Source organism: Python bivittatus, unplaced genomic scaffold (assembly GCF_059951505.1).
Source record: "Python bivittatus isolate LINGU-HERP-01145 unplaced genomic scaffold, Pbiv_v1 ctg000480_np1212, whole genome shotgun sequence".
NCBI lineage: Eukaryota > Metazoa > Chordata > Lepidosauria > Squamata > Pythonidae > Python > Python bivittatus.
The window spans coordinates 60,954,285-60,980,909 of record NW_028277075.1 but is presented as its reverse complement, the minus strand read 5'-3'; the positions used below and the strand labels follow the sequence as shown (position 1 = coordinate 60,980,909).

Sequence of the window (26,625 nt, the reverse complement as noted above, 5' to 3'; positions counted from 1 at the left end):
AAGACAGGGCAAATGCTAGTCAGAAATTAGAGGTGGGGAAATAAATCCTACTTGCACTGCAAGAAGTTTTATTCTTTTGAGCAGCTTATTGCTGTTGCAATTGGCTTTACAAAAATCTGGACTGCATGGCAATCCCTGCACAATAAATGCCTTTAAAAATTATGCCAAATGGCCTGGAGAATCTATTTTATCAAATGTGTATTTCACTTTAATCAGTTGCATCTCTGTATTAGTTGCTTAAGACAAGCCTTAAGGTAATGTCTACTTCAAGTAAAATTTGATTCCGGTGACTGCATGAAAATATCCATGTATTGTGAAGAATATAGAAGTGGTTTGCCATTAACCTCTCTTCCAGGATGTCTTTTCAGCTTCTTACAATTGCTTAATAGTCTCCCATTCGAGAAGTAATCAGGTCCATGCTTGCTTAGCCTTTCTGAAGTCAGATGGGTGCGGTCATCTGCTATCATCCATGTAAATTGAAATTGGTGGAAGGTACTTAAATGTCTCTTGACAATTTGATTAATGTTCACTAATACAAAAGCAAGAAGTTACAAAGATAGGCTTCTACTTAAGTAGCTAAAAGATTCCTTCATAATTATATTAAATGAGTTGTCAATATGGGATTTTATTCTTAATTTTGTAAGTCAATTATTTTTATGGATATGATGATTGATCACATTCTCAGAATGTAGGTTTCTATATGCAGTAATTGTCATATTTTAATGAAATATTTATAGTATGAACACCTCTTTCATTTATTTGATGGGATCCCAGTTGTACTCATCTGCTTTCTCCCTCTCCCCCCCTCCCCATTTCTTTTCAGTTGGCAGGAGGAATCATTCTTGGTGTGGGATTATGGCTTCGTCATGATTCACAAACCTCGCTCATCTTGCAGTCGTCACTAGATGACCAGCACGCTCCTAACACATTCTACATTGGTAAGCAAAAAAGGTTGTGTAACCAATGTTTGCTAAAGTTATGGGAGGGAACTGAAATTAAGGACTGTTTGGTCTTTTTTTTTTTTTTTTTTTTGCATCTATGGAGCCTCTACAACTGGCCATCACTGGTCTTTGAGTCAAAAAATGCCCTTGAGAGAATAATGTAATCCTACTTTCTTGCTTAACACCTCTTGTTTATTTATTTGTTTATATGATTTATATAGTTGCCCATCTCACACAAGCGAATCTGAGCTGTTTACTAGATAAGAACAGAAAAACTCATCAAACATAACCCTCCCGGTGCTCCAAGATAAACAGTTGACCCCACTCACCATCAGCAGTACTCACCTGGCCTAAATGCCTAGGGAATCAGCCAAGTCTTCAATGCCTTGTGAAAAGGTAACAGGATTGGGGCCATCTGGAACTCCAGGGAGATGTTGTTCCATAGGGCAGGTGCTGCCCCTGAGAAGGCGCGACTCCGTGTTCCAGTAAGATGCCATAGTTTAATAGAAGGGACCCAAAACATGCCCGCTCAGCTAGTTCTGGTGGGGTGGGCAGAAACAATAGGGGAGAAGTGGCCCTGCAAGTAGCCTGGGTGTATGCCATGGAAGGTTTTGTAGAACTCTTCCTTGTGACCTTGTGAAACTGATACATCTTGGTGGCTGCTGCTGCTTGTTTGGGACAGAGTTCAAATTATTTTGAGAGTGTGTTCTAGAAATACTGTTTTGGTTACAGAGCATGCTGTATTAGTGCAAACAACTCTCCGATACTTGTTAGTACAATTATTTTGTTGTGTTCTTTGTGCTAAAATTGTATGCAAAATATTGTACAGTGTTAAAATTTCAGAATCCAGAATCTTATATGTATATAGTGCCGTAATAGTCAAACAAGTGAAGAGATCTATTAGTGAAAAATATAAATTTTGGAACCTCTCAGTAACCTAGTAGAGGGTCTATCAGTTTGAATGCCATTGTTGTAACTTATTCCTGACAATCTCACCGTCCCCTTCTCATCAGCCCATTTTTGCATTTTCAAGTAAGACGACTACTTCCCTTTGATATTACAGACTGATTTGTTTTGAAGTCAGTGCAGTTGTAGCATTGTGGTCCCATAATTGCTATTGGTTAGACCAAGCAGCCTGGAGTCTGGCACAAGGAATTATTTATTGACTACTTGATTGGTTTATTGTAATTTTGATTGATTTATGTGTGTGCACATGCGTGTGTGCCTTTGAGTCAGTATTGACTCCTGGCGGTTGCCTGGACTAGTCCTTGCAGTTTTCTTGGCAAGATTTCGGAAGTGGTTTCTCTTGCTTTCTTCTAGGGCTGAGAGAGAATGACCGCCTCAATGTCATCCATCTGGCTTTGTGCCTAAGGCCAGACTAGAGCTTACAGTGTCTCAGTTTCTAGCCTGGTGCCTTAACCACTACACACCAGACTGGCTCTCTTCATCAGTTTAGTCCAATGTAAACTTAGGCAGCTGGGTCAGACATTTTCAGGTGGATCCTTTTCTTTTCTTTTTTTTTTTTTTGATTCAGATTTTAAAAGGAGGACATTCCCCCCAAAGAAAGGGATGATTTGTGTTTATGTATGATAACATTACTGCATGTATATTGTCTTCAGACAACCTATACTAATAGCCCCATTTGATAGTGATAGGATACCGACAGCAATGTATTTCAACATTCTTGAAGCAAATAGAATAGAGAACAGTTGGACTGAAAAAGAAAAATCTGATTCTGTGATACAATGCTCTTTCAAATGTTTTCAGCTAGCACTGTTTTGTGTAAATATTTGTCCACTACTGAGCCTGAAGGCTATAGACTGTGGGGTAATATATTCTATACTGGCTTAAGAAGAGTAAAAGAAAAAGATCTCTCTTTCTGACTCCCCCACCCCACCCCCAAAGTCAGCCACAGGAAAATACAGTATAAGAGCAAAGCAACAATCCATAGCTGGTTAGATTCTCAAAGGTCATCCACTTAAATCCATGACTGATGCAGAAAATACATTATTGCAAACCTGATAGGTGTTCATCCCATGCAACCTAAAAACACTTATGAAAAGAGATTCCACAACATTTCAAGACAATCTGTTTCACAGTTGAGTTGCTTATATTATCAAGTGGCTCATTCTTAATGTTTAACTTTTATTGCTGTTACTGCAGTTTACTACCCATTGGTTCAAGTTGGATTTTTCCCCGAAACACAGTGGGATAAGAGGATAGTGATAGAAAAGCAACTGTGTTGTCTGCCAGTTACGCCCTTTCCTGGACCAAGAGGCTCTTTGAACAGTCACTCATGCCCTGGTCATCTCCCATATAGACTATTGTAATGCGCTCTACATGGGGCTACCCTTGAAGAGTATCCAGAAGCTTCAACTGGTCCAGAAAATGGCAGCACAGATTATTTTAGGTACATCAAGATCAGCACATATAACACCTTTGCTCCATGAGCTGCATTGGATGCCAGTTTGCTTCCGGGTCCAATTCAAGGTGTTGTTTATCACCTTTAAAGCCCTACATGGCATGGGTTCAGGGTACCTGAAGGACCGTCTCATCCCCGTTACATCAGCCTGTCCCACCCGGTCATGCAGAGAGGGCATACTGCGGACCCCGTCTGCAAGAGAATTTCATCTGATGGGGTCCAGGGGGCAAGCCTTCTCTGCGGCAGCCCCTGCCCTTTGGAACATCCTTCCCCCAGAAGTGAGATTGGCCCCCTCCCTTTTAGACTTCAGAAAAAAACGGGGGCCAATCTCAATCCCCATGGGGTGGGGATGGGAATAGTCAGTTTTGGGGATGGCTGGTTCCCTAGTCTTACCTTTGACCAATATTATCTGGTCACAGGCTGAAATAATACCACCATTGCTTGGATTTTATTATATTTAATAATTGTATTTTATACTGTATTGTTTATGTTTTTATTGGTTTTAAACTGTTTGGTTGTGAACCATCCAGAGTCCCTCCTTGTGGGGGAGTTGGGCGGTGATATAAATTTGATTTATAAATTAAATAAATAAATAAATAAAAGCAACCCTCTGAATCTCACCATTTCACTGAGATTTCGGTGTCAGAACTAGTTGCATACAAGAGGGAGTGGTTTGTTCCCAGAACGTTCTGTTTTTTCCTAGAACATAAGGTTTTATCCCAAGAACTGATATATATGAACATCCCAGGGAAATTTATGTCTCTTGAGGCAAAACCGCAACACCGTGAACCACTTCCTTGTGTGCTGAGCTGTGCAGTGTGAAAAAGCATGATGTCCTGAGAGCTGCTGCTTGCCCATGTGGATAGCTGAGAGCTCATTCACACAGACTCCTCATCTCAGCTCTAAAAATCCCTCTTACCATAGCTTGAGAACCTTTTCTCACAGCAGAACCTCAATCTCATTGCTAGCCTGCTGCTGAGGCAGGCTGAAACTGTTCTTCCAAGGTGATCTGACACAAAAGTAGTATTTTCCTTGGCAAACAGAAAAAGACTTCCTGAGGAGACAATCTTAGTCATGTGGAGGAGGGAGGTTGGCAATCTGCTGGACTCCAACTGGCACACTGCAGGGCCGCCCCTTCCCATTTAGCAGAAGGGTTCTGTGCCTCCATGGCCATTTGTGCTGTGGCTGCCGGAGAGACTGGATAGTAAAGAAGGTTTTAATAAATCAATGATAAGTAGGATTTTGTGGCAAGAGAAGCTAGTGGGAAAAGGAGCCCAAAATGGGAATTTTAGTTTTAGTTTTAACCCTCTTTTAGGGAGTTCCTAAAAATGAGCAATCAAAAGCCGTACACTATTGGAAGAGTTGGAGTTAACACTTCAGATAGCCAGCCCACTCTTCTCTGGAGCTGAGGAACCTGAACCTGAGTTCATGACCCGTGATGGTAGTGGTGGACGAGACACATTCACCAACAAATCAGTCACCATAACCAAAATAGGTAGGCCACAGAGCTGAGAGCATGGTAGATGAGCACATCAGGGCTGTTCTTGAAAACTTATGCTTTATTGTATAGGTTGGAAGCAGTCAGGACAGCAGGTATAGTTCAACCTCAGAGGTGTTTAAGCATTATCAAGGTGTCCTTCCCACACTTGACAGCACTAGGCAGAGACAAATGCAATTGCTGATTTTAGAAATCAGAATCAAAATTTCAGGCATAGAATAGGAATACTTGTCTTTGTACAGAACCTGTGAAAAAGATCCTGGAATAGTAACTGGTTGCAAACTGAACACAAGTCAGCAGTGGATGTGGCTGAAAAACGGCAATATAATTTTAGGCTGCATCAAGATACATTACTCCAGAAAGTAATTGTTCTGTTTTATTCTGCTTTGGTCAAACCCCATCTTAGGTATTGTATCCAGTTCTGGCTTTCACGTTTTTAAGAACGGTCCAGAGAAACTGCAATAATAAGGATGATCAATGAACTAATCCTATAAAGAGTGAAGGAACTGAGCATGTTTAGTCTGAGAAGAGAAAGCCAAGGGAAGTGTGATAGCGCATTTTAAATACCTGTAATAATGTAACACGGAAGAGGGTCGAATTCTTCATCATTAGGAAATATAGGACCTGCAGTAATATGTATAAGTTAAAGGAAGACAGGTTCAAATGGAATGGTAGAATGAGCGTTCTCTCAGTACAAGCAGTTAAATTACAGTGGGACCTCTAGTTACGAACTTAATCCGTTCCGTGACTCTGGTTGCAACTCGAGTTGGTCTGAAGTCAAGGTAAAGCTTCCCATAAGGTTCAATGTAAATACGGTTAATCCGTTCCGCCCTCCGAATTTGGTCGCACCATGAGGCAAATTTCCCCATAAGGTTCAATGTAAATACGGCTAATCCGCCCTCCAAATTTGGTCACACCCCGAGGTAAATTTCCCCCATAAGGTTCAATGTAAATATGGCTAAACAGTTCTGAAACATATGCATTTTATTTTTAAACCTCAAAAACCTTCCAAACGCCACAAAAACCTTCCAAACGCCACAAAACACACCACAAGCCTCACCGAACGTCTCCTTGCTACCGCGATCTCGCCCACAGGAAGCCGCAATCGCGTGGCAGCAGGGAAAATGGCTGCGAATCCGGTTCGTAAGTAGAGGCGGAGTTCGCATATCGAGGTAAATTTTTGGGGCTGGAGCTGGTCGTATCTTGAAAAATTCATAAGAAGGGGTGTTCGTAACTAGAGGTACCACTGTATTTGGAAAGGTTGTGTGCAGTTTTTCACTGGATGGATAAAGGCAGAGCGTAGACAGCTATTTGTCATGGATGCTTTAATTTGGATTCCTGCATAGAATTTATTGTGTAAACTACTCATTCTAACTCTGATTCTAAGACACAGTTCCAGAAATGCTCAAATTGCTCCTGGAACACTGTTCAAGCCATCCTAGGGGAAAAACAGAAAGTTCTGACAATGAACCTTTTTGTTTTGCACATCCTTAATTGAAAAATTCAGTCTATCCTGGATTTGCTAATGGGAGAAAGAACATCACTTTCCTGAACCCTAGGTTTCAAGTGCTTGAGATCCCTTAGTGAGAGCTGCTGTTTTACTGCAAAAAAACTTGGAGCAGTTGACTTCAGTTGAAAATCAACAGTGGTGCCTAGGATGACTCATGCTTTTCTGAACCATTAATTTGCTTGTCTGTTTCCATGTATCTTTATTAAGGTCTCATTTCTACAAGTAAATTGGACAATTTACTGGCTTACTTAAAACCCTGAGGATCCTTTATTATTCCTTCATATCTACTGCTTACTTTCTATGAGTATTATATGTTGGTGGCGGTGTGGAGAAGATAAAGATTTGTTTGATAGTTGTGGATATAAAACTACAGGATAAATATAAACAGTTAGCCTGCACTGTTTTTGGGTAGAGGGGATCTTTGTAAGGAAGACCAAATCATTCTGAGTATATTATACAACTTAGAATGTAAATTATGCTGTGACCTGCTTAGTAGATTATTTAGGTATTTCTGCCAATTTTTCTGGGGAGAAACAAACACCCAATTAAACATCCAGCATTCTGCTTTCTGGTTCATAGTAACAGTGAGTAAAGCTAATACAGTGATACCTCGGGATACGAACGCCTCTGCTTGCGAATTTTTCGGGTTACGACCAGCTCTGGCCCCAAAATTTTACCTCGGTTTGCGAACTCCGCCTCGGGGTACGAGCCATTTTCCGCCCGTGCCACGTGGTCCGCGGCCATTTTCTGCCCGTGCCACGTGGTCCGCGGCCATTTTTCCGCCCGTGCCACGTGGTCCGCGGCCATTTTCTGCCCGTGCCACGTGGTCCGCGGCCATTTTTCCGCCCGTGCCACGTGGTCCGCGGCCATTTTCTGCCCGTGCCACGTGGTCCGCGGCCATTTTTCCGGCCCTGCCGCGTGGTCCGCGGCCGTTTTCGCGCCGCGCCGGGCTGTTTTCGCGCCGGGCCGGGCCGTTTTCGCGCCGGGCCGCGCCGGGCCGGGCCGTTTTCGCGCCGCGCCGGGCCGTTTTCACGCCGCGCTGCACCCAGCCATTTTCGCGCCGCACCACGCCGCGCCCGGCCGCTTTCCGTGTGGTCCGTGGACGCCAGAACGGATTAACGGTAATTACATTGAACCTTATGGGAAATTGCCTCGGGTTGCGACCAAATTCGGGCGGAGGGCGGAACGGATTAACCGGATTTACATTGAACCCTATGGGGAAATTTGCCTCGGGGTGCGACCAAATTCAGAGGGCGGAACGGATTAACCGGATTTACATTGAACCCTATGGGGAAATTTCCTTCGGGTTACGACCAACTCGGGATACGCCCAGAGTCACGGAACGGATTAAGTTCGTATCCCGAGGTACCACTGTATGCCCCCCTTCCTGAATTTTGAAAAATAGAAATTTCAAAACAGCAGTAAAACTAGAGAGAGCCAATTTGGTATAGTGGTTAAGGCACCAGGCTAGAAACCAGGAGACCGTGAGTTCTAGTCCTGCCTTAACCACTATACCAAAGCCAGCTGGATGACCTTGGGCCAGTCACTTTCTCAGCCCTAGGAAGGAGGCAATGGCAAACCACTTCTGAAAAACTTTGCCAAGAAAACTGCAGGGACTAGTCCAGGCAGTTGCCAGGAATCAACAGTGACTTGAAGGCATCAAAATAAATAATAGTAAAACTAGGAATCTAGAAAACTTATCCATCCTTTTTTTTTTTAAGCAGTCTACATTTGGCTGTTTAAGAAATATTTTTAAAAGGCTCTGCTTAGCTTCCTTGAGATATTTGTCATTTCCATTCAATAACAATGCCTTTTCTGTACCTGCTCCTAACTTTGATGACATACAACTGAGATTCTCATCACACCCAGCTTGCTCCAAATTCTTCTCCCCATTCTAACATTCCTGCTTCCTGGAGGAAAAAAGGTCATCCCTTAAGCATATGTTGCTGCATTATGCACTTCTGCCCCCTAGTATATTGTATCTCTTGGTTGTTCTAAAGTCTTTCAGTCACATTGGAAAGTAAAGCTGCCTTATCCAGGAAGCATCCTAGTGATTGGAACACATTTTACACACACACACACACACATATACATACATACATGCATATACACACACACACACACATATACATACATACATACATACATACATAATGTAACTCTGCAAATTTGGCATAAAGCATACCAGGGTATGTATGTATCTATGTGTGTGTATGTACTGTATACACACACATACTGGTGTGCTTTATGCCAAATTTGCACAGTTACATAATTTGAAAGGGGAAAGTTTAATATATATATAGCATATAGTGTTTGATTTCTCTGGGAGCCAAGGAATGAGGGACTCTGTGCCCAATATATAGATGAAATAGCATGAACAGTAGCTTTAAAGAGTATGTGACAATTATGCTAAAATTCTTTCCCTCATACTTTGCCGCATACCAAAATCCTTATTGCACATCTCTAGAGTCTTCCTTTGCTTGTTATTTTTGTAGAAACTGCCCATCGACATGTGATACTCCCCACTTTGCCACCCCCCCCGTGTCTAGCAATTTCTTAAAATAAAAGTTTAGGGCTGAGATTCCCAGGGTTGTGTTCAGTTTGCTGAATTCAGCCAAAAGTTCCATCAGAGCCCTTAGATGGATAACTCTTAGAATTTGCACCAAGGTTAGGGGAGGTGCTCAAAGCCAGACTGAATGTGGCAGTTTTCTCAGCAGCCAATTGGTTATGTATTAAAAAGGTTATCAGATGGTTAATTATTTTATTGTATTTTTGCTGCCAGAGGGAGAGACTCGGGTGCCAGAGTAACTGAATGGACCTAGGGCTTTCTACCCCAGAAGAGCTGTGACATGTCCTGGCCAGTCCTGAAAGCATTAGGACTGTTCATGATAGAATGTGCAGAAAAGTCTCCCAAGGTTGGGCTTTGGAGCAGAACAGGGCAAGGAGCTAAGAGTCACTGGTTGCAATCACGTTTACCAAAGGAGAGCTTAAACTGGACTTGGGGATGCATTGCATGGTGAGTGGGAAGCAACAGGCAGCTGCAAAGGATTAGGAGCTCAGAAGAACAGGCATGTTGGGCTTACACGCTTGGCCCTCTGTGGGCTGGATGGCTTCCTCTCCCTTCCCTGAACTGGAGTTCCTTGCCTCCTAGAAGAGATGTCTCCCTCCCCAGTCCTCTTTTTCTCTGTTTGTTCTCTAGCAGCTTTCATTCCATCTTGGGAGAGTGAGTGAAGCAGCTGTATGTCTGTTTCCATGATAGGAGAAGGGAGGGCTTTTTCCCTCTCTGTTCCAGCCCTGGCTGGGCCTCCAGGCTGTAGAGCCTGTTTACTGTCAGTGAAAAGAGAAGAACTCCTGAAGTGGGACAGAGGAGAGCCATTTGGTGATAGGAAATGGAGGGGCAGGAAAGAGAAGAGGCATCTCCCTTGTAACAGTGCTAGGATCCATCCAAAGAGCAAACGCAAACCTGCAACCTGAAATTATAGGATATCTAGAGTGGAGCAAGTTTCTTTGCATAGTTTAGGAAGAAAATTGCAATGTTATGCTTATGCGTATTTAAACATTTGCATATCACTTTTCAAAACTGAGTTATTCCAAGGCAGCTTACTATATATTAAAAATCACAGTATAAAAAAGTTTGAGAATAAGTAATAATTACAACCTTGATATATAAACAATGAAACCAAAATAGCAGACAAGTTAATTAAACTAATTTAGTATATGAAATGTTTTGAACTGGAACCATTTCACATTCAAAGTGAGCAATTTTGGGTTGGATGGGCTGTTTCAACCATCCTGCAAGTATTTTGAGCTATTCTGTCCTGCTGTAAAATTTCTGTTCAGTTGAAGAAAATTCTGAAACAACCACAGATAAACCTGAACTTCAAGAAATCTTGAGATTCAGTTTCATTGCAGGACCTGTCATTGTTTCCCACCCACTGGTTTTCTGTCCTCTGTATAGTACGGTACAGTACAGATCATTCCGTCCAATGTTTAATTCTCTCCTGCTCTCCTTGCAATCTTTTTTGTTAATTATTTACTTTGGGAGACAGGAGGAAGAGCCGCAGCCTAGACAACGGTCTGATAAACAAAATCTGAGTCTGAAGGAGGGGTGGAGGGAGAAGTGCCTCAGAAGAGACCCTCCCTAGGTTTTGGGAGAGGGAAGGGAAGGGAAGGGAAGGGAAGGGAAGGGAAGGGAAGGGAGAGGTACTTTCAAACTTGCAAGATTCTGCTACTGTCACCTTACAATAAAGATAGTGTTAGTATTCATGGTTGGTGCTTCTTGTCTGGACTACCTCGAAGGGCTGGCACAGCCCTAAAGTGATGCATCCAGTGCAAAATAAGGTTTTCTATTTAATAACTTTAAACGAACTAATTGAATTTACTCTACTATAAATAGGTGTATTTGTTTTCCATTTATTTTGAAAACAAGTGAACGCCCCTGTGGTAGGTATCCTGTCCAGAAAAATCTCTCACTTTTGATCAAATGTATGTGGCATTTGGCTCTTGGAACAGAATATAAATTCTGTTCGTCTTCTTGATGTCTGTTTCCTTCCTGGCTTGACAGGAATAGTTGTGAGATGTTGAGAACCTCAGCCTGGGCTCTCTCTCTCTTTTCTCCCCTGCACCAAACCAGGTTACTTGCAGCTCAGCATCTTATGGTCCTCTCAAACATTTTAGGTCTGACTTTTCATCTTAGCCAGGTTGTATATTTGCCTTTGCCTTTTTTTAATGTGTGAACGAAGTTATTCATGAGTTGATCTTTATTATTCCTTAGTATTTGAGAAAGAATTGAAGTTTAGGCTATAATTTAACCTCTAATTAAGATGCTCTGCCCATATTTAACCTTTATTTTGAAGCCTGTATACCTTCACAAGCAAATTTAATGTGATTCCCTTTCCATCTTTTTCTTTTCTGTTTTTTTTTAGTTTTGTTTTTTAACTCTTTGAGTTGCCTTTTTTAAAAAAAATATTGCTCCGCCTTTGGCTTGTTCAGGATTTAATAGAAATGTGTCCCATGAACATTTTTCCTATCAGATACAACCTTAGAACCAATAAAAAGAGAAGGATGTGTGTGGGAGATAAGCTTACAAGGAAAGCAGCAGAATCAACCCACTGCAAAACTAAATAAAAGCAAAGAAAAATAGAGGTCCTTAAACAAGGCTGCATTTTAGTATTAGATGCTTGCTCGTTTTTACTCTGCTGCCCTGGGAATTTATCAATATGAAGCAAAGCAGATCTACAGCACAGGCAGCAAATGACCACAAATTCCAGGGTGTTTCCATCCCCATGGAAAGTTCCTGCTTCATTCCAGATGGATAGGAATGACTTCTAGTCATTGCCACATCTGGATAACCCTGCTCCAACTCTAGACTTGTGCTTATCCCATCTCTGCCAATAATTGCCATGGTTAGAAGCCCGGCGCACACCTGCTACTGGTGAGGGTGATCAAGAGTTTCAAGAAAGCAAAAGAGCTATCCTCTCCAGAAGGTGGACTGGAAAGCAGAGCTGAGTAGCAAAGCAGGAGGATGAAAACGTTGGTCCTCTGCTCAGAGATGTGTATGAGAAATGTTCTCTCTCTCTAATGCTTTTCTGATGGCAAATATGAGTCTTGTGTATTAAAGGTACAAAGGAACTCTCTATCAAAGAACTAATAGTTTATAGAATAATCTAACTAACCTGAGGTCTCCTCTTGTTCTTGCACATTATGCTTTGTACCTTGGAAAAGTCCGAGCATGTGCAAAGAGGGAGAGTTACAAAACTTCCATGGTGCTTTCCCTCTGAACAATATAGAAACGGCTGTCAGATGCTAGATGAAATGTCTGTGACTTAGCCTCTGGAAAAGGATTTCCCAAACTATGAGGTGTACCTCCCTTGTGGAGCTGCAGATAGGATTCTTCCAGGGGAGGTGTAAAGATTCTTCCAGGGGAGGTGTCCATTGTTACAAAAAAATCCACCTTTCCCAAAGTTGCATTGTATTGTTTTTGTTGTTATTTTGGTGTTTGGATTTTTAAGGGAGGTGTACACGTTAAGATTACGCTAAAGGGAGGTGAGATGGCAAAAGGTTTAGGAACCCCTGCCCTAAAAGGAGCAGGAGAGCCCAAGAGGCAGGCGAGGCCAGAGTTCCTGACAGTGGGAGGATGTCTTGACCACAGAGCTTCAGTGTTTTAAAAAAACAGCTAACGGTGTGATTCCTGACACACTGTTGCTGAGCCAGAAATATATCTGCCTGTGGCAGCATGGAGATGTGGAGCCGATCCATGAGCAGAACAGCTGCTGCATAAAGAGGTTCCCTTTGCCTTAGTTGTCTCCCTCTGTAAGCTTGGTACATTCCCCGAACTCTGTTTGTGTGACTCAATTTAAGGAAGTGAGGCCATTTGCTTAGTACATAAAATATTTTTGGATATCCTGTATGCGGGGGTGGAGGGATGCAATTATGTTGGTCCTGCAGGTATGATATGTGTTTAAAAAATGTGTGTGGCCCATCACAGAATACCTTGAACCGACATGATTTGAGTAAGATCGTGGACAATCCACGTCCTAGATTCTGTAGCTGCGGTGTTAGCTGCTGGTGTTGTTCCGTGAAGAGCAATCTCATTCCGTACTGCTTCCCAGTAACGAAGTAGAGCCAGAGGATGGGACTTCTACTCCTGGCATTCCAAGGGGCGAGCCTTTCTTTCCAAGCTGAGCTGCGTATTTATTTAGGCAACCTTCAGAAGCACAATTTGGTTTGGAAATTCCAGCCGGGGGTGGGGAGTTTATGCTTGGCTGCTTTTGCTCAAGAGGCTTTTTCTCTGCTCCCTTGCTCGACGTTCTGTAAAGCCTTAGCTTAAGCCACAGAAAATGGCAACACCACAAGTGAATTCTGGTATTCGTTTCATTAAACAGGTTTTATTAAACAGAATCTTGCAAGACTGGGAGTATTTCTCCCCTCCTCTCTTTTTTATTCTCCGGAAAACTGAGGGTCCCTTCTGAAATGCTTCCCAGGCTTTTCCCCCACCTGCCGCTTGAGCTGCCTCTTATCGGAGCATTGCTTAGGCTGTGGGTCTTCTTCCTGTCTCCCAAGGTCATTCCCACGTATCATTACAGAGGTAGAGTGAGAGTGTTTGGGGTCAGTTGTTGGGGCATCCAGCAGTTGAGATGCCGGGTTTTGGGTTGGGTTTTACTGTTTTATGTTTTTTATAGTTCGGGGCTTTTATTGTTATGAGTTGCCCAGAGTTGTGTTTTAAGATGTGTGGCCATACAGATATTTTAAATAAATAAATAAACTCATCCTCCTAATACAGTAGTTCTGGATTACATCCTTGGTCACAGTGTTAACGTCTTTAGATGGCTGCTTTCAGTTTGATAATAAAACACCCAAAAATGTAAGAGTAACTGGATAGGCTGTTGATAATAGCTCTATTTGGCCTCTAGAAAAAAGTTTCTTCTGATCAGGGCATTTCCTGGGCATTCACTGTGGCTTCCTAGGAACTCTAAATCCCTGTGAGACATTTCCCATGATTACACGTGGGTTAGTTAGTATTGCAGCAGCTGCAACTTGAGTTCATCTGTGACTGCAGACTTAAGAAATGTGTTCTTGGGAAAGAGAAAGAAGTAGGGGCTTTCCACCACCTTCTGCCAGCATCTGCTTTACATGATGAGAGATGGCATAATAGCAATGTGAGCAGAACCAGCAGCTAAAAGACACACGCCATTTCTGAGTCTAGCTACAGGTAGTTCTGTTAACAACAGTAATTGAGACTGGAATTTCCATCGCTCACCAATGCAGTTATAAAGCACAACATCATGTGACCACATTGCTTAGTGACGGCAATCCTGGCAGTCCCCATTGCCGTCATTAACCAAATGCCACCAGTCATTAGGGAAGGACCCACCCCAATCCAGCCCGTTCCCAGCTTGGTCCCTCCCAGCCCTGAGCCTTGGGAAGGCAAGAGGCTACCTCCTCTTGAACTCCCCCCATCCACTTATCTCTCTCTCCCATCTCTGCCCTTTTGGTTCTCCTGCATAGCAGCACTCCTCAACGGCGGTGGTGGCACTGGTGCTGACACAGAAGCCTGATGCCTTCAGCAGTCTCAGCCTGCCGCCACCTCCCCGGGCTTCTTTGTCAGCTCCAGCACTGCTGCTGCCGAGGAATTCCACCTCAAGCCCCGTGCCATGGCCAGCCACCCCAGTGCCTCAGCGCAAAGCCCCAGCCGCCCCCGCTGCCCTGCACTCAGCAGGCCCTGTCATACCCGGCTGACCTTCATTGTCTTTCTCCTGCTGCTGAGGTATGCCCAGCCTGGCCCTATGCAAGGCAGCTTCTGGACATGCCAGGCCTTCTTCCCAAGGTCTACAGATAGCTCACACTGTTCTCATGATGCTTCAGAAAGTTTCTGAAAGGCCTTTCTGAAGCATCACGAGAAGGCCGCCCTCACCTTTCTCCAAATCACATGTGCCATTCTTGCAATGATTTGGAAAGCCTTTGGAAAGCTTCTGAGGCCTTCTAAAGCATCATAAGAACAATGCATGTGATTTGGAGAACAGTGGGCATGGCCTTCTCGTGATGCTTCTGAAGGCCTCAGAAGTTTTCTGGAGGCTTTCTGAAGTGTTGTGAGAATGGCGTGTGAGATTTGGAGATTGGCACATGCTATTTGCCTTGCATAGGTCCAGGCCGGGTGCACTTTGTCAGCAGTGGGAGGAAAACAGCAAAGGTCAGCTGGGTGCAGCAGTCAGTGGAGCCCAGGGTAGCAGGGACAGCTGGGGCTGAAGCTGGGGGGCGGGGTGGCCAGTTGAGACTGCTGAAGGCCCTGGGCCTCTACTTTAGCCCCAGTGCCACTGGTGCTGCCAAGGAGTGCCACTGTGCACGGTGGCCAAAAGGACACGGGGGGGAGATAGGCAGGGGGGTTGAAGGGCACTTTGTGGTCATAAGTGTGGGTGGGCTGCCAAACGCCCAAATTTTGATCACATGACTATGGGGACACTGCAACAGCTGTAATTTCGAGTACCGGGCATAAGTACCATTTGTTCAAACACCACCATACTTTGAGCAATCACTGAACAAATGGTCATTAAGCAAGGACTACCTGTACTCATTTTGCTGCCTCCCTATTAATATACTGCCCAGACATCTTGAATTGTCTGGTATGATTATAGATGGGCTGTTACAAATTCTTCACTTAAGTTTTTTGAGTTTTTTAAAAAATCCAAGTTGTGTTTCATTTCAAATTATTTTCTTCCTCCCCTTTATTGCTTCAAGAAAATATTCAGTAGTGGTTATCCAATTGCATTAAGATTCTGTAATATAAGAGGGTGGGACGCATTTGCTTAGTTTTCGGTATAGCCAGTTGCTTTAGAACATTTACTTGTTTGGTCAGAAATCTGTGGAGGGAAGAGTTATTATGAGTGAGATGCAAAATATGAGACTTCCTGTACCATAACCGAAGTGATTTCATGATAGATGAAATCTGGTATCTTTAGACTTTCCCTTTCATATTGTTTTTAAGCCCTTTTTAGTACTTGAACATGGAGAAGGCCTACATCTTACAAATGTTGGAGATCAGAACTATATACCGAATTTCTGTGTTTTGCCACAGAGGCTCCACAATTTCAACAAGAAATCAGATATAAGCTACACTTGTCCTCTTGCAACCTTATATTTCCCTATCTTTCTGAAATGAAGTTCTGTCTAGAAACACTGCATGAGAATAAGAAAAGTGTTCTCCCAGACTTTCTCTTATGATAGCTCTTACTTCTTTGACAAGACTAAGGAGTCGAAGTGGCAGTCGGAGAAAGAATAAGCCTCTCACACATTTCTAATGAGGCATCTGTTGCCTATTTGTCAGGGTCTCTGTTTTTGTCATTTTATAGTTCTGGCTGTAGTTCTGAAAATTCAGTTCAGCATTCTAGACATCTGATTCATAACACTGCTGAATTTTAGTCCAATTCACCTGAAAAGCCCCAGGTTTTGGGAAGCTGGTTTGAGCTAATTCAGATGCTTCACACTCACAGATAGGATGACTGTGATAAATGATTGTCCAACACAGGCTCCCAGGAATTGGTGCCTCAGAAGGGACTTTCTGGTTTCTTCCACAGAGCTGGTTGTTTTGACTGACACTGAATTCCAAGAGAAGCTTCCACATACAGTACGTTGCAGGCTAAGAAAATACAGGCATAAGTGGTTCATTAACACTGTTAAAGATCTACGACACTCTCTTTTGATTTGCTCAAATAGCGTAGTCTGATATAGAAGGTCACTGTATGCTTGGGTGTTTTGTTACTGTTTTTGTTTTAAATTAAATTGCACAAAATAGTCTCATTTTATTAGTCTCCAGTTGTCTGCTTGGCTCTGCTGTCAGGGACAAAGAGAAGCTCAATAAAGGCTATTTGTCTGTATTTCAGAAAAATTCTGGCTCTACTCCCAATAGCTTCTCAATTATTTTACTGCTTCCTGCCTACTGTTAAGTGATCAAATCTCTCTCTTTCTCTCTTTCCATTATGCTGTATCCTACCCACTTCTCTCCCCTTTTCCTTTTTGCGAGCTATGCTGAAAATTTGGGAGAATCAGTGTGCTGATGCCTTCCAAAGTGAACACTTTAATTCACCCTAGAGCTCCTCAGATTTCTTGGAACATAAATCCTGTCCCTCCCACCCAACATAACAAGGGGTGTTAGGTGTCCCTCAAATTTAACACGTGAGATTTTTAAAGATAAATGAAATGTTGCAGCCTCAGCAATATATTGATTTTTCTTTACTTGTGATAACCAGCAGTAAATTTGTATTTTATCCTGTAGAATTCTGATGTGAAGTCGATGAGTTTTGGATTGCAGAAGTAGAGCCCATGTGATACTGTTTTCCTTTTATGGTTTTTGTGATTTTATAATTGGCAGTACACAGTTATCTTATGTTTCTGGAATTCCAGTATATAAAAAAAAAATCACATATAAACACAATTATGCTTACCGTGCATATAGTATTTTATATTTCTACCATTCCGATTCCACAATAGAAATATGTAAGGAGTTGCATAAAGCAACTGCAAGTGTGCTTGTAATTATAACGTTGTTGGGAATGAGAGATTGAGATGGGTGCAACAAACATTTTTAAGTTTGCTTAGAGGTTTGCTTAGAGGAGCAAAGGATACCGTTTTTTAATTTATTATGCCTTCAAATAAGTGTTGACTCTTGGCGACTGCCTGGACAAGTCCCTGCAGCTTGGCAGTATTTCAGAAGTGGTTTGCCATTATCTGCTTCCTAGGGCTGAGGGAGTGACTGACCCAAAGTCACCCAGCTGGCTTTGTGCCTAAGGCACGATTAAAACTCACAGTCTCCTGGTTTCTAGTCTGGTGCCTTCACCACTACACCAACTGGCTCTCTTTTAAAGGATACTAATTGAAGCAAATAAATGAACAGGAAAGTAATATGTTGAAAAGCAAAGAGGGAGAGGCTACATTAACTTGTTTCTTTATCCAGTTCTGTTCCTTGAAAGTATTGTTAGGTTTCAAACAAGTGGATCTATATTAGTCTCAAATGTAAAATAGTCAGTGTCTTTCTGGGTTTCACCATAGCTTGATGCAGGAGAGGATCTGCCTGTTACCAGAGGTTGGCTGAAAGATGAGTCTGTTTCTTCAGTTTAAAGAACTTGTGCCCCTCTTCTTTTAAATCCATCCCAGCCCACTGCTCTGAAACACTGAAAGGTTTCAAATGAAGTCTTTGCAAAGGGTTTCTTGTTGCTCTTCTGGCCTCCAGCCAGTCTACTTAGCACATCGTATTCATGGCAGCAACTCCCAGTCTTTTTACTTTATGTGCATCACTCTGTCGTCAACAAAAGCTTTTGTGGGTCACGAGGCGCCATGGTCCACCTAACTCTCCACATGGTGTCTGTGGGACTCCAAGCTTAACTTAAAAATACTGTTGTTGTTCTTGTTGTTTTTAATGGCTAAAGTTACCGTTAGGTTCTGAGCAAGAATGCCAACATCTCATTATCTCTGTTCCTTGGTCCCTATCAAGCATTAAGTTCTCCTCTGCCGTTATTATCTGTTGAATAATGTTATTTCAATAACTTTCCAGTGGACAGGCATCTGCATTCTGTAACAAACTGTAAGATTTAGGCTGTAGTTTGCTACAAAGGTATATGGCATCCCTGATTATCAGTGCTTCTTCCACATTTTTGTCAGTTGTGAGAAGTACTTTGTAAAGTTTCTGTTTAAAAAAGTCATTTCTGTAACAGTCTAGATTGCTTCCTGGTTGGTGTTTTGTTAAAACAAGATAAATCTGACTGTAGTGCTTTCAAATTACGCTTTTTCCTTCATATTCCAACAGTATGTTCAATACGTTCAAAATATAAACCCCACCACCACCATTCCTTCCACAACATCCATGCTTTTTTATCTAATTATTGATTGGTAGCCTTTTGACACAGTCCAAAAAGAAACAATGTCATAAATTACTTTCTTTCAGAAACTGACTTTCTTGCTGCCATGAAGGCTTCCAGGTTCTAGTGTAGAGCAGATACCCTTCTTGTTAGCCTTGCAAGATAGTCCAGACAAGAAGCACATCAAGAAGTACTAGCTCCAACTTTACTGTAAGGTTACATTAACAGAATCTTGCAAGTCTGAAAGTACATCTCCCCCCCCCCCACACACACACCCCTTTACAGTCCAAGAAACTAGGGATGGTCCCTTCTGAGACATTTGACACTCCCCCATTCCTTCTGCGGACTCAGCTGCCTCTTATCTGACCATTGTCTAATCTGCAGCTCTTCTTCCCATCTCCCAAGGTCATTCCCACATACCATTACACTTCTAGAAGGATTTTGAGCTGCCCAGAATCATTGAGAGTTGGGCTGCATACATGTTTAGATATTATTATTGTTGGTTGTACAGTCAGCCAGAAGTTTAGACTGGATTTGGCATTTTTATCCACTTATCAAGTCCTTCCCAAGGGCCTGGGATAGGTAGATGTTGTTGCTTGATGGTGTTAAAGGTATCGTCGCAGGGTGTAAGCTGTTCCAACTAGAGCTACTTTTTGCAATTGACTGATGGTGATTTTGTCAATGCCAATGGTGTTGAAGTGGTGTGCCAGATGTTTTGGGATTGCATCCAAGGCACCTATTACTACTGGTACTATCTTTGCTTTCATTTGCCACAGTCGTTCTACTTCTATTTACAGATCTTTGGATTTTGTGATGATATTATTATTATTATTATTATTATTTTTTTTTTTTTTTTTTTTTTCAGGATTGCTTCCAAGGGGAAAGGATTATTTACTTTTTTTTTTTTTTTTTGGTTATTGGTTTATTAACTCACAAAAGTATCTCTGGGCAACTTAACAAAGAGTTAAAAGCATAAAAAACAAAGGAATGAAAAAGAAAACATAACAGAGATCCAGAACAGAATGAACCAGGCCAACCACAATTTATTCAGTTCATGTCCTTTCAATTTTGAATGGGCTCATCCCATACATTGGCCCAGTACCTGGGGAAGAGTCAGGTTTTTCAGGGCCGTATGGAATGCCAGCAAGATTGGGGTATGACAGAGAAGGCGTGCCTCCTAGGTCCCACCAGGTGACGTTGTTTTGAAGAACGGACCTCAAGTTTTCCCACTGTCCTGAATCTCATGGGATGAGCAGAGCTGATTGGAGTTATGCAGTCCCATAAATAACCCATCCCTGTGACATGAAGGAGCATTATATGTAATAGCCAGCACCTTACATTGCACCCAAAAGTCTATAAGGAGCCAGTTCAGCTCATGAAGTAGTGGTGTTCCATGGGGGCACCATGGTATGCCCATAACTACTCGCACTACTGTATTCTGGACCAGTTGTGGCTTTTGGATAGTCTTCAAGGGCAGCCCCATTACAGCACAAATGACCTCATCCAGCAGTTTTAGGTAGATGTCAAATAGGAGTGGGGAGAATGTGGCACAAAGCAGGGGATCTCAAGCTAGATCTCTTCCCCCACTACCAATACCAACTGGAACCAAACCTGGAGGAAGAAGGAGAACTATTACAACACTGGGTCTTCCACTCCCAAACCTGAAAAATGTTCCAAATGAATACCATGGTCAGTGGTATTGGAAGCCACTAAGAGATAAAGGAGGGCTAGGATAGATGTACTACCCCCATCCTGGTTCCTCCAAAGTGTGATCAGTGCTGTCTCAGTACTCAATTCTCATCTGAAACCTGACTGAAAGGGCCCAGATAATCCATTTTTTCCAGGGCTTTCTGGAGCTGCAAACCTCTCAACAACTTTCCTACAAAGGGGAGGTTGGAAACAGGATGAAAATTCTCCAGGAATGCTGGATCCAGGAATGGCTTCTTGAGGTAGAAGCAGACCATTGCTCCTTTAAGAGCCATAAAAATCACCCCCTCCTTCAAGAATGCATTTTTCATTGTCTCTCAGGTGGTCTTAACCAACTTTGAGGGATGAGGATCTAATACACAGATAGCTAAACTCACAGCACTGAAGACCCAGTCCACTTCTTCAGTACCAACAGGTTCAAACTCTTCCAAGGTAACCATTCTAAATCATGTTTTGGTCAATTCCAAGGGACCTGCACATCCAGAATCTAATTCAGAGTGAATCTGTGCAATTTTATCCAACGGATCCTAGAGTAATCTTCACATCTCCCCTAAATGTTCTTCCAGTCCCTCTTTCCCCAAAGAGACTTGGCTATCTTAAACAAGGTCATCTGAGAATGCAGTAGAAATGAAAACATGGCTGTGGTTTGCTGCTCTTTTCACCAAAGGCTTTTACCTGTCCTTGATCAGATTCACTCTTCATCTTCCTCTTGGCTCTTGGCAACTTTTCTGCCATTTCATCTCCTGGAGTTCCTCAGAAAACCAGGGAGTTCTTTGAGATCTATGGCAGTGAGAGTGCACAGATGTGATCCAAGGCCATAACCTTACATTCCAGGTGGTGACCAAGCCCTTCGTCAAACCATGTGTCAGAGACTGAGGAACAGCCCTAAGTTCTCAAACACAGTCCATTGATTGCTTGGGGTAGACCAGTCAAATAGGTCCTTCCTTCTTCAGGGCAAACAGAGAGTGATCTGTCCATGGCAGGGGACTGATGGTGATATTCTCCAACTCTAGGTCACATCATCACTCTCCCAAGACAAAACCCAAATCTAAAGTGTGACCACTGCTATGAGTCAGGCCCAGAACTTGCCCCTTCATGCTTGCTACAGTCTTGAAAAATACTTGCCTCCCTCAGCTGACTAACTGCTAACTGCAAGCAAGCAAGCAAGAAATCTCACACAATAAGAAGCATTTGACTTTCTCATGATAGCATTTGATCAACTATTCTTTTAGAATTATATTAGAAATAATGCCCAAGAATAGCATAGTATTGTCAGACTGGATTGTCTCTAACTGAATCTCTTCAAAATCATTCGATGTTGTATAATTTAGGAGAGGGATGTTTAACTATCTAAAGTTGTTCAAAAAAAATTCCAATTATCCCTAACTTTGGTGATGCAGAATGGAGCTGATATACTGTATATGGGAGTGGGCAGTAGGGTTCTGTGCTACTTACAATGCTTAACTGACATATAGTTTTCATTGCTATGAGCTTCTGTGCCTTCAAAAAGGTTTTTGACCAATTTGTGGATAATTGCTGCATTGGAAGTGATAATTTAGAAGCTTCCATATGCAGAAGTTATCTTGATTTGAATATGAAGTGCTGGGAAACTCCCTTCATGCACATCTTTGTGAGCTACTCAGAAGCATCTGATTTACTACTTTTGGAAACACAATGTGGTCCAAGGCATAGCTTTTGTTTGATCCAATTTGAATCATATTATTTTCTGAACATAACTATGTATGTGTGAGGTGGGTTGTTGTCTTCCTGGCACTACCTAACTCTGTAATCCAACTTTCACAAAATAACCAGGCCCGTTAATCACATAATAAAATGTTTTCATTCTAAGTTAATGAACATGCGTGTCTTTCATCTTCCCCTCCAGGAATCTACATTCTGATTGCAGTTGGAGCAGTGATGATGTTTGTGGGTTTCCTAGGATGTTATGGAGCTATCCAGGAATCACAGTGCCTTCTGGGAACAGTAAGAGACCTTTTGTATTCTTGTTAACATTTTCAAGTATTTCCAATAAGATTTTCATTGACTTTAATAATCACTATTATGATAGCTAGCAGTAGAAGGAGTTGATGATCACAAAGGCACTGTCATTGTTCCATAGCAGAACTTCCTATGGTATAGCAGTAATTATGATTTATTTTATTTTATTATTTTCCTACATCCAATAAGCTGAAATTAAATCTGAGAACATGGAAGTGCTATGGTAAGAGTTCAAATTTGGGGATTGAGGTTCAGGTTATTTTGAAAAAGGTTATACTTCTGGAACAAGAGGTTTGTAGTCTTGGAGTGCTCCTTGATCCTTAGCTATCACTTGACTCACAACTGTGGCAGTTGTGGTGAGGGCCACCTTCTCACACTTATATCCAGTGTGCCAGTTTTCTCTCTTCCTAAGCTGGTCAGATTCAGCAGTTATTAGCCACAACTTGCTTACATTCTGTCTTGACTATTGTGATGTGCTTCATGAGGAGCTACTCTGGAAAAGTGTCTAGAAATTGCAGTTAATGGAAAATGCTGTCATTAGGCCAACCAGTTCAAGGTGCAGGGATCATAGTATATGCCCAGAGCAGTGCATGATTAGATACTAATTTGATGAAGGACTGAGATCAGAAATGATAAGGAATAATTATGACTTTCCATCTCTGTTTTAAAACAGAGGTAGCATAATCTGATATTTGGAGTAGGTTACATGCCATTTTCATTAAGTGTGATGAGATTTGCACTGAAAAAGGTCTTTGCTTGTATCCCATCTGATTATTTTAAATGATGCCAGCACAGTGTGAAAATAAATGCAAATATCTACTAAGGAAAGACCAATCTGAAGAAGGAAAGCAAACATGGCTGAGCTCCAGAGAATTAACAAGTATCAGATTTCAGGAAAATTGGTGACAGTTTTCCTCCTTTGATCATTTAAAACAGAGCTTTTTGAAATATGTTGGACATAGTCCACAGAACATATTCCTCACTGTGAAAGTTGCTTCCCTGTATAGAGTAGCTTGTTCCATTTCATTCACATTCTTCTGTTAATGATTCCTCTGTCTCCACTTTCCATTGTGCCTCCATGCACTCTGTCACTATACTCCAGGGCCTGGAAATAATTATCTTCATATTGAATGACATATTTCAGTAAAGGGGCTTCTAGATTATAACATACCGAATATGTATCTTCATTCATCATTCTTCATTCTACCTGCTCTTCTGTTCCCTTCCATCCATTTTCTTTCATTTCCCCCTTTGCAACTTGTTTTTATTGGCCTACAATAGTGAATAGATCATTTTTTTTTAAATTAACCCTCTCATCAAAATGATAACTTAATTGTATTTAACATAATTAAAATTTTGACATTCTTGTACACCACCTAGGGACTTTGGTAATGGGTGGTCTAAAGTCAAATAAAATATATACAGTGGTACCTCGGGTCATGAACTTAATTCGTTCCGCGACTCTGGTTGCGACCCGAATCAAATTTTCCCATAAGGTTCAATGTAAATACGGTTAATCCGTTCTGACCCCTACGAATGTGGTCGCCAACCGATTTTGGTTGCGACCTGAATCAAATTTTCCCATAAGGTTCAATGTAATTACGGTTAATCCGTTCTGAACCATATGTATTTTTTTTAAAACCACAAAAATATGAAACAAAGTACAGTACAGTACGAAGAGAGAGAACACTAACCTTGCTTGAGGCGACTTCTGGCGTGGAGGACAGGAAGGTGGGTGGGGAGGCGGTTATTGTTGGAGGGAGAGTCCCCCTCCCTACAGGAAGCCACGACCACGTGTCACTGCAGGGAAAATGGCCGCGGATCCTGTTCGTCACCCAATGCGGAGTTCGCGAACGGAAGCAAAATTTTGCGAACGGTGCTGTTCGTGACCCGAATTGGTCGTGAACAGAAGCGTTCGTGACCCGAGGTACCACTGTATATTGAAACATCCTTACCCAATAAGCAAGAGTTGGGTAAGCACTTTGACTTAATTTCAGAAGTCCTTTGCAAGTAGGCCATTCCAATTTCTGGCAAGAGCAATGTGCTATGAAGGTCTGAATAGAAAGTGTCAGAAGAAAAAAGGGAGAGAAAGAAAACGGAGCACCAGAAAAATATGTGACCTCATCTAATTTTGACTCTATCGCTGCCCATCATTGGTATGCAATGCAAGACCCAGTAGATCACCTAAGAGAATGTGACTCTCAATTAAGATTGCCCATCCTGTCCCACATTGTTCTGGTGTAGGGAGCACCTACCCTGTGAAGCAGCTGTTGACTTTGTTTTGACTTCCCTACTTTTTTCCTGCCTTTTTCCCTGATTGTGTTTTTAAATATTTACTAAAATAAATACAAAAAGGAGTAGCAGCAGCTGTTGAGGACACCGAGAATTGTTTGGAGAAGGCATGAAAGCTTCTTGTATAAGACTAGTCTGGATTTAACCCAGTGCTTTCTGGTGAGCCTCTTGCTTTATTTCATTCTGTCAAGGCTAGATGCTTGCCCACGATGGAATGTGTTCTTACCCTAAACATTTGTTATAAAAGGGATGGATCCCAGTCTACCCTCTCCTGTTAATGCTACTTTCTTGATTTTTACTTGTGGATATTACTTTTGATCAGAGCATGGAAGGAGCGTTACATCAAGATTATAGCTATGACTGAGAGGTTTGGCAGGCCCGTGGTAAAGTTGTGTAAATGGCTGCAGGTTGCCAGGAGTTGCATGGTTGAGTGATATGTAAATGGTTATAACAAAAAGGAAATGATAAAATGGTATATCAGTCCTGAAAGAGTTACCCTGACTTTCTTTCTGATACTGAGTACAGTTCAGAAGGTTGATTCTGCCCTTGAAAGACTTGATGAGCTGGAAGAATTTCTTCTCCCATGTCAGCATCTCCATGCATAAGCTCATCCAAAGATGGCCTTCTCTTGGTTGATTCTGTATTTATTTGTTATTTCCATAGCACCCAGGAACATATAGGAAAAATTCCTTTCTTAACTGCGACACCAACAGCCTTCCCTAAAGTGGTGTCCTGGCTTTGGGATGCTACTTCATGGAACATTCACCTGGGGCCAATATTGAATTCTTTTTAGCACCAAGTTAAAAACATAATAGAACATACAGTTAAATAGACTATTCTTATATATGTAACTCTGTTTCTCTAAACTGGTTGATCCAGATGCTTTAGACATCAACATTAGTCCCAGCCATCACAACCAGTAACAAGGCATTATGGGAATTACCACCCAAAGCACCTGGAGGGCACCAAGCTACTTACCTCTGTTTTATTGTATTGATTTCTTTTTCTGCATACAGTGCCCATAGATCCTTTCTGGGATGGAAGTTCAGAATATATGTTAAAGAAAAGGAGAAAGAGAAAGCGAGAGAGAGAGAGAGAGAAAAGGGAGGGAGGGAGGGAGGAAGGATAAATTTGGAGACTACAGCAGAGAAAGCTTTTTTTACTCTAGGTCCTCAGGATGGAACTGTACCATTCTCTGCAAAACTTCCATTGGCATTTAAATGAGTATAAAATATTTATGACTGAACCTTAAATGTTTGGAGATTAATGTTTTATTTTTCAGAACACACTGTTAGGTTACTTTTAGCATCTTCAGAGGAAGAGAATGAATAGGTGAGATATGCATCTTTACAGATTTCCTTTGAGTAAACCCCTTCAGCCACACCAGCATGAAAGGATGAATAACTGGCCTTTGATGCTGTGATACAGCTGGGAGATACGTTCCCTGCTCTTTTTCATTCCAATCCTCCTGTATCCAGTGTGAATAAGAAACAAACTGGTAGCAGTCTTGAATGGAAGGCTAAGTAGAATATATCCCTTATTAACTGAGGGCTAAAACCAATAACTGCTTTAAAAACACAAATAAAAACATTATTTTGTTGTTTGGGGCTCTATTTATGAAACCACTAGTTGAGTCTTCTTTATATCACTGCTCATACGTGCATGCTTGCACCAAAGATCTTTTCTGTTAATGGACATGCCTCTAGACCTTCCTTAATCTAATATATATCTTTTCTTTTCAGTTTTTTACATGCCTTGTCATCTTGTTTGCTTGTGAAGTGGCTGCTGGCATCTGGGGATTCGTTAATAAGGATCAGGTAAACATTTTATTGTGATGATTTATTATATGTATTTATGCACAGCTTTTATGTTTACAGTGCATCATGAGGTTTAGCACGTTTATTGTGGCA

The 26,625-nt window shown here is 41.9% G+C and overlaps 1 protein-coding gene across 1 annotated transcript in view; it reads left to right on the top strand.

Annotated features, from left to right (window-relative positions):
* CD81 (CD81 molecule) overlaps positions 1 to 26,625 on the top strand; it is a 78,292-nt gene that overhangs the window by 33,362 nt on the left and 18,305 nt on the right. The window contains exons 2-4 of the mRNA XM_088146051.1: positions 824 to 938; positions 22,311 to 22,408; positions 26,458 to 26,532. Of these exons, the coding sequence (XP_088002177.1) occupies positions 824 to 938; positions 22,311 to 22,408; positions 26,458 to 26,532 (288 nt within the window). The remainder of the gene's footprint in view (positions 1 to 823; positions 939 to 22,310; positions 22,409 to 26,457; positions 26,533 to 26,625) is intronic.